At 35.2% G+C, this 8,006-nt stretch overlaps 1 protein-coding gene across 1 annotated transcript; it reads left to right on the top strand.

Annotated features, from left to right (window-relative positions):
• The first annotated feature begins 769 nt into the window (after positions 1-769).
• LOC104213019 (hydroxyproline O-galactosyltransferase GALT6-like) lies at positions 770-4,603 on the top strand. Its single transcript, XM_009762409.2, has 7 exons — positions 770-2,030; positions 2,353-2,591; positions 2,673-2,963; positions 3,071-3,199; positions 3,283-3,456; positions 3,883-3,990; positions 4,066-4,603. The coding sequence occupies exons 1-7, from the start codon at positions 1,160-1,162 to the stop codon at positions 4,273-4,275; spliced, it is 2,022 nt and encodes a 673-aa protein (XP_009760711.1). The 5' UTR covers positions 770-1,159; the 3' UTR covers positions 4,276-4,603.
• The last annotated feature ends 3,403 nt before the right edge of the window (positions 4,604-8,006 follow it).

The following is an 8,006-nucleotide window of genomic DNA, read 5'->3' as shown; positions in this document are numbered from 1 at the left end:
ATTGCTATTGATGATTTGGTTCTTCTTTTTCACTCTGACCCTCTTCTTCTTGTTAATATTTTGCTCACTCCTCTGTATGTTGTTTTGTTTGGTTTCTTCCTCCATTTTGTTTTTACCTTTACCAGGTATATCTTCCTTCATGGGAGGCTTCTGCATCTTGGAAGGCTCATTGATAACAATTTTATTTTTTTGCCTATACCTCTCACATCTTGGTTCATTGATTGATGATTCTAGCTTTGCCTTTCATTCGATCTTTGATCTTCCTGGTTATGCTCATTAGGTTTGTTGGCCATCTCCATATGACTATTGTTCTGAAACCTCACTTTGGCACTCTTCTTCTTAGAAACCGTTTGAAATTCATATTCTTTTGGCTTATCTCTTTTTTGTTCCTTTTCCTTGTTGAGTTGAGCTTCCTTTTGAGCTTTTATTCTTTCATCACGGATCTTGTTTCTGCATTGGCTCTCATAGTGACCTTGCATTTTGCAATACACACAATAGCTTGGAACCTTTTCATATTCAATGTCAAGACACTTCCCATCATCAGTTTCGTTCGATCTATTAAGTTTTGTGAATGAAATTGAGGAATTAACAAAACATTTCAAATATAGCAAAAACTCGAACATTTTGTGCATTCAGAAAAAGTAGAGGGTATCATGATAAATACGCAAAACTTTGAGGTGCGTATATGAAATTAATTAGCAAACAATTTCCAAGGTCTTTTTACTTCTCCCCTCTCCTTTTCCTTCCTTTTCAGAGAATCAATTAAACATACTACTACCTGATAAAATATTCTTTCGGGCCCCTTTCAAACCAGTAACCCTTTCTAATTTGAATTGAAAAAGTATTAAAATTTCTTTTGTTCTATGAAGGTCACCGACCCCAATAGCCTATCTTCATTCTTTTGAGTTCAATCTCTCTCTATTTATCTACTTACTATTTATAAATATGGTATAATCTTAAGTTCATATGATCCCCTTACTAAACGCGTCAGTGATCATGTTTTGCTGACTTATTAATTCTCTCTTCTTTTCTCACTAGTGCTCTCCCTCTTTCTTTGCCTAGCTGTTTTATTGCGAAAAAATTTATTTATGATCGTTGGTCATTGAAAGAGGGGGTTTATAGTTTTGTTTATTGTGGGTTGGAGTTGAATTCTTAAAACATGAAGAGAACAAAATTTGATATGTTCATGTCTCTGAGTCGTCAAAGATCGGTCCAAGTTTTGATTTTTATAGGTCTTGTTTATGTTTTAATGGTGGGTTTAGAAGTTCCTTTCGTTTTCAAAACTGGGTTCAGTTTAGTTTCTAAGGAGGGTGAGGGTTTTGCTAACCGCCATTTGAATTCAAAGACTTTTGTGCTTGAAAGTGAAGAGGACGAGGAAGAAAAAAAGGCCCCAAATCGCCCTCTTGATGTCCCACTTAGGGTTGGAATTTCCAATCAATCCAATTCCAGGCCCGAGAGAAAAATCAGAGAATTGCACACTTTGTTATCAAATTTAGTTTTTGATGGCAGTTCCGTAAATATGAATAGCACAGATGGGTTTTCTGGGATTTTGAAATCAGCAAAGGAGGCATTTGAGGTAGGGAAAAAATTCTGGGAAGAGCTTGAATTGCACAAACAAGAAGTGGTTCCTGTAGAAAAAAGTAACAAGACAGAGGAATGCCCCCATTCAATTTCAATTTCCGGGTCGGAGTTTCAAGAAAAAGGGAGAATTTTGGTGTTGCCATGTGGGCTTACATTAGGGTCTCATATTACTGTTGTTGGAAAGCCAAGGAAGGCCCACTCGGAGCATGACCCGAAGATATCTTTGCTGAAGAATGGCCAATTCTTGATGGTTTCACAGTTTATGATGGAATTACAGGGGCTGAAGACAGTTGATGGAGAGGACCCGCCAAGGATTTTGCATTTTAATCCGCGATTGAGGGGTGATTGGAGTGGGAAGCCCGTGATTGAACACAACACTTGTTATAGGATGCAGTGGGGGACAGCACAAAGGTGTGATGGCTGGAGGTCCAAGGATAATGAGGAGACTGGTGAGAACAATGAATTTTGTTTATTGGACTATCTTTTAAGTATTGTTTAGAAAATTCTTTTACTCCTATGTTTTATTGGGTAATTGAACTTAAAAGTTTGTTCATTTTGTACTAGTTTATGTTAAAAATCTGTATTTCAGGCGCAGTGTGGGGTGGGGTTGGGGGAATAGGAGCTTGTGGTAATGCATCTGTTAAAAGCTTGACTGTTGATTTTATATTATTGAAGGAGAAAGGGATTAACTGAGAATGCATTGTAGTTACATTTGTGTCTGTTGTATGGTGAAGTAGATTAATCTATAGGTGACATATGACTCTTTTGCAGTTGATGGACAGGTTAAGTGTGAAAATTGGATTCGAGATAATGACGAAAATCATACTGAGCAATCAAAGTCATCATGGTGGTTAAACCGGCTTATTACAGGGCGAACAAAGAAGGTGTCTATTGATTGGCCATTCCCATTTTCGGAGGATAAGTTATTTGTGCTAACTCTTAGTGCCGGCTTTGAGGGCTATCACATAAATGTTGATGGGAGGCATGTGACCTCGTTTCCATACCGAACTGTAAGTAATGTACTACCACATTCAACTTCATATAGGATTATTGAATCGGATTATTGTTAAGGTTCTCCTTTGTGCTGTTAGGGATTTGCCCTTGAGGATGCCACTGGTTTGTGGATGAACGGTGACATTGATGTTGATTCAGTGTTTGCTGCCTCCTTGCCTTCTACACATCCTAATTTTGCTCCTCAGAGACATCTTGATATGTCAAACAGATGGAAGGCACCACCTCTCCTTGATCAGCCTGTAGATATGTTCATTGGTATTCTTTCTGCTGGCAATCATTTTGCTGAGCGAATGGCTATAAGGAGGTCTTGGATGCAGCATCAGCTAATCAGATCTTCAAATGTTGTGGCTCGGTTCTTTGTTGCATTGGTAGGTTGACATATTGGTAACTTATGGACCATATTGCAAATATCTTTTGCTATTAACATTGGCATTCGTTCTGTTAAAATGTTTAAACTTGGGATGTATTTTGACAGCACGCAAGAAAGGAGGTAAATGTGGAGCTAAAGAAAGAAGCAGAATTTTTTGGTGACATCGTCATTGTTCCTTACATGGATCACTATGACCTCGTGGTTCTGAAAACAGTTGCCATCTGTGAATATGGGGTACCTTTCTAGATTTCCCTTAAATTTTGAAATTAGTTTTGTCCCCAAAAGTTGATCTCATCATTACTTTTGGTTGTTTGCAGGTCCGTGTAGTATCTGCCCAAAATATCATGAAGTGTGACGATGACACCTTTGTGAGAGTGGATGCAGTTATCAAGGAAGTAAATAAAATACTTGAAAATAGGAGCTTATATATTGGAAATATCAATTACCACCATAAACCCCTACGTAGTGGTAAATGGGCAGTGACATATGAGGTAATAGTTCGTATATTCTTGTGCGTTTATTCCTCAGAATCTTTACCTAGTATTAAAAGATGCAAATGCTGCTGGATAGTTTTAGTCTTGACTCCACCTTATCAAAAAAAGTTTTAGTCTGGACTCCTAGTTCTGTCATACAGAAGCGTGTTTCTTATGCTTTGTGGTTTAATGAGGATGTCATAATTACCACATAATACTGAATAACCAATACTTGAGTTAGGTGAGTGTTCTCAAGAGATTAATTGGAGGGTATTTAGATTAATGATGCACTAGTTTCACAACACATGCACCAACTAAGTAGTTGTCTTCATGGAGTAATTTTCTGGATGTTGTCTGGTTGCTCCCTTTTAATCTCTGTGTCCTTGTTCTATACCGTGAAATCTGAGTATCTTATTCTGTTTCCCTTTCTCTGTGTTGTCTCAGGAATGGCCAGAAGAAGATTATCCGTCTTATGCAAATGGACCTGGCTACATTGTTTCATCAGACATTGCCAGCTTCGTTGTCTCAGAGTTTGATAGTCATAACTTAAAGGTAGGCACAAATTCTCGCTTCCTATCCGTCTGTGTCAGTTCAATGAAATATCTAACTAAGCTCCCTGACTCGCAGTTGTTCAAGATGGAGGACGTGAGCATGGGAATGTGGGTTGAGAAATTCAATAGCTCAAGACCAGTGGAATATGTACACAGCTTGAAGTTCTCGCAATCTGGATGTGTAGATGATTATTACTCAGCTCATTACCAATCACCTAGGCAGATGATCTGCATGTGGAACAAACTGCAACAGCTAGGCAAACCTCGATGCTGCAACATGAGATGACAATTAGAGATAAAGAGAAGGGTAACTAAGACTTGGGCAAGGAGAGAGTTAGACAAGTTTTTGCAGTTATAGAAACCATGAGCTGTAAACTTTCTTGAACACTCGGTTTTAGATATGATATGGGCTGCTTAGGGGCCCTTGAAAATTCATTCTTTTGCTATCTCTACCTTCTCTTTTTCCTTTCAATTTTTTAAATACCTTTTCCAGCCTATCTGTGGTTGTATAAAGGTATGGAAATACATGTGCAAAGAGAATATCCATATACACTTTTATATGTGTCCTACATAGCATAGAATCAGAGCTTGATATTCCAAGCAAGTTTCTTCAATTTTGCTTAAAGTTCCCTACCCTCCTTCTCTCCTCCTAGCTAGAGATTCATTTTCCAAGTTTTTTGGTAATTTGTCTTTGAGGTATATGGTTGACCTATTCAATGAACAAAAGGATGTTCATGTTATGGACCACCAAATTATTGTGCCAAAAGCAAGGCCGGTTGTTGTGGGAATGTGGGGTAGTTGATGCTTGCTATGTAGTAACCAAAGTTGATTTTGTGACATGAAAAGGACTATTTGGAACGACAAAACATAGACATGGAGGTCAATGGCTATTGGCTATTCATTCCATTTCAAAGGAGAATGACAGTTGCACCAATTAAGATTTCAAATCTGTTAGCAGTGTATATAAAAATAGCGGACTGCAATTGAATTGGAATATATGGGGGTTGCTATCAAAGTCCAAAATCAACCACCTCTTTGTGGGATTGAACCTGTTTCTTCTTTCTTTCTTCTAATTTGGCGTCAATATAGCTGTCTTCATCTATAATATTTGTATAGTTGTGCATACTCAGTATAATTTATGTATACTAGCTAGGAAAAATAAACAGTGAATTTGGCCGGCTATATGTAGGGGTGGGCGTTCGGGCAGTTCGAATTGGATATGAGAATTTTGGTTTTCGGATTAAAGAAATGATAATCCAAATCCAATCCCAATAAGTTCGGATTACATCGGATTTTTTAAGTTTAGTTTCGGGTTACTCGATTTGGGTATTATGGATTTTCAGTTTTGAGCGTATAAGTTGAGATACTTCCACTTTTTACAAAAATGAATATGCAAATGAAGTACTTATGTTAAATTGCCTGAAAAGTTCCACATTCTTGCCGCAATCATCCAAATAAAGCATTTAAGCAATGAAATTATTATCAAAAAATACAACAGAGATATTAATACGGCCGATAAGAAGTAGCAATAGTAAAATCATGTCCAATGAAAAGTATTCTGACAGTAACTTTGTAATTAATATTGAATAGATGAGATAATATCTAATGGGTAGGGTATTGAACTTATTATTATTATTATTGGCATATGGATAATGGGCTAAATATAAAGTATAAAAATTTCAGATTTTCATATATCCAAAAATCACAAGTACCAAATCCTATATCCAATCCGAAATCCAAAAATTTTAAAAATTAAATCCAAAATCTAATCCGTAATTCAAAAATCCAAACCAAAAATTCAAAAAAAAAATCAAATTTCGGTTTGGGTTTCAGATTTGCCAAACTGTGCCCAACCCCAGCTATATGTGTAAACAATCCTCTTGAAAATGAGCCAACAAGCATGTTAGGAGAAATCAAGATGGCTCGAAAAGTATGTTAGGAATGTGGGACGAATTTTAAATTACATAATTAATGTTTCTCTTAATAAAAGTAATTTACTTATATAGAAATGGAAATGCAACATAGCATGGATGGTGGATCTTTCCTTTCTCTGTTCAAACTTAAAACCCTAGCTGAACAAACCATATGTGAGAAATTCCATAGCCAAACTTCGCATTGAATGACATAGAGTTTTATGTCGGGTAATCTTTTTTGTAAACGAGAAATCAAACAAGCTTTAAGGAATTTTATTGATACGAACTCTTCTAACAATAACAACAATCCAGTAAAATCTCACTAATAGGTCTGGAGAAGGTAGTGTGTACGCAGACCTTACCCCTATTCCGAAGTAGTAAAGAGGTTGCTTCCGACGGACCGTCGGCTCAAGAAAAAAAAGACACGAACTCTTCTAAGAACATGGTTATTGGCATTAATTGGAATATTTAAAAGGAAAAAATCAATCACACTAACGACTCATATTTCTTTTCTTCTTCAAATTTATAGCATTTCTAATGTTTTTCTTTGCAAATTTTATCTTGAATACTTTATTTTTCTTGGATTTTTTTTTCACTTTCTATTACGTTTCTTTTCTATCTAAAGAAATGTGTCTTTGGAACCAAGTGAAAAATGTTAGAGAGTAAATTTTTCTCTTATGAAAGAGTAGTATAGTACAATAGAGAGCAGGAAGGGTATAACTGTAATTAAATGGAAGCTAAAGGGTTATTTTACAGGCAATTGGTGAATATTTGTAACGTGGAAGTTTAGGGGAATTATTGGGTCCACTATCTTAAAACCGGTTTTGTGAGCCCCACCTAACAGTAGGTCGCTTCTTGTGTCAGCGACCTTTTTGAGAATTTACTAAACCGAACCTTCATATTTAATTGAAAAATAAATGGATTTAAACTCGTCACTTCCATAATCCATACCAAACTTTCCTTTAACCCAACTCTTCGTACATGAGTTAATTTTATATATGCTCGTTGAATTTTATTTGCTGAAATAGTCAAATCACAAAATTATTTTTATAAGTAATTGAATATTATTTGCAATAATAGTAAAATCAAAGTTTTATTCATCTATATATATAAATATAAAGGTGGGAATTGGCAAGATGATGTGGCAGTCATCTAAAGCCAGAGGCGAATTCAGGATTTAAATCTTATGGGTTCAATTTTAAGGCTTTTAACATTGAACTCATTGTATTTTTAAATTTATGGGTTCATATCTACTATTTTTGTAATTTTAATGACTTTTTACATAAAAAAAATTTACTCCGCGTCGAAAGTTATGGGTTCAGTTGAACCCGTAGATTTTACGCTGCATCCGCCACTGTCTAAAGCCAACATTCTTATTTATCTTTTTTCATGTTGTTTTGGACTTTCATCATCATTTTAGTACAATTTTCATTATTAAAATGTTTTTCCTATATAATTACTGTTATGAGTTTAAATAACGAAAGAGGAGGAAATTTTGGAATTGAATTACATCTTTCATTATATACATTAATTATGAATATTAAATAAGAGAGAGGAAGGGATTCAATTTAATTGGGCAAAATAAGCAGCTTTAATGACTTAAAGAAGAAAATGTGTAAAATAAAGCTGATGAGTGAGTATTAGCATTCTAATGAGAAACGATTTCTGCCCACTCTTCTTATTTTTCTTCACAAATCCCATGAAAGCTCTTCATTTCATTTTTCAAATCGTTATTATAAGTAATTATACAATTATTAGTATTAAATTGTATTTAATCTGTTATCTATATTTTGATCTTTTCAATTTTCTGCTTGACCACCCAATTTCCAATCCAACTATATATTGTGATCTCTGGTTTTATTTGAACTATATAACTGGTGAATTTTCAAGTTCTTTTTCGTTTTAACAATATTCCGTATTACATGTTAAAATTAGAGTAAAACCAAATATTCCAGCAAATGCTTGTGCATCTATACTTATACATATCAGACAATGTTTATGTATATGGAATAAACCAAGGTCAAGATGGTGATGATACTAAAAATATCTTCCTATCAAGTTTCAAGAGCTGGTGAAGAAATTTGGCAAGCTTTTATTTTAATGA

This window comes from Nicotiana sylvestris, chromosome 3 (assembly GCF_000393655.2).
Source record: "Nicotiana sylvestris chromosome 3, ASM39365v2, whole genome shotgun sequence".
Taxonomy (NCBI): Eukaryota; Viridiplantae; Streptophyta; class Magnoliopsida; order Solanales; family Solanaceae; genus Nicotiana; species Nicotiana sylvestris.
The sequence above is the reverse complement of the archived record's forward strand: the minus strand, read 5'-3'. Positions and strand labels throughout refer to the sequence as shown.

Coding starts and splice junctions, on each gene's coding strand:
- LOC104213019 (XM_009762409.2), top strand. CDS start 1,160: ATGAAGAGAACAAAATTTGATATGTTCATGTCTCTGAGTCGTCAAAGA. Junction 3,457..3,882: donor AATGGGCAGTGACATATGAG/GTAATAGTTCGT, acceptor GTGTTGTCTCAG/GAATGGCCAGAAGAAGATTA. Junction 3,991..4,065: donor TTGATAGTCATAACTTAAAG/GTAGGCACAAAT, acceptor CCTGACTCGCAG/TTGTTCAAGATGGAGGACGT.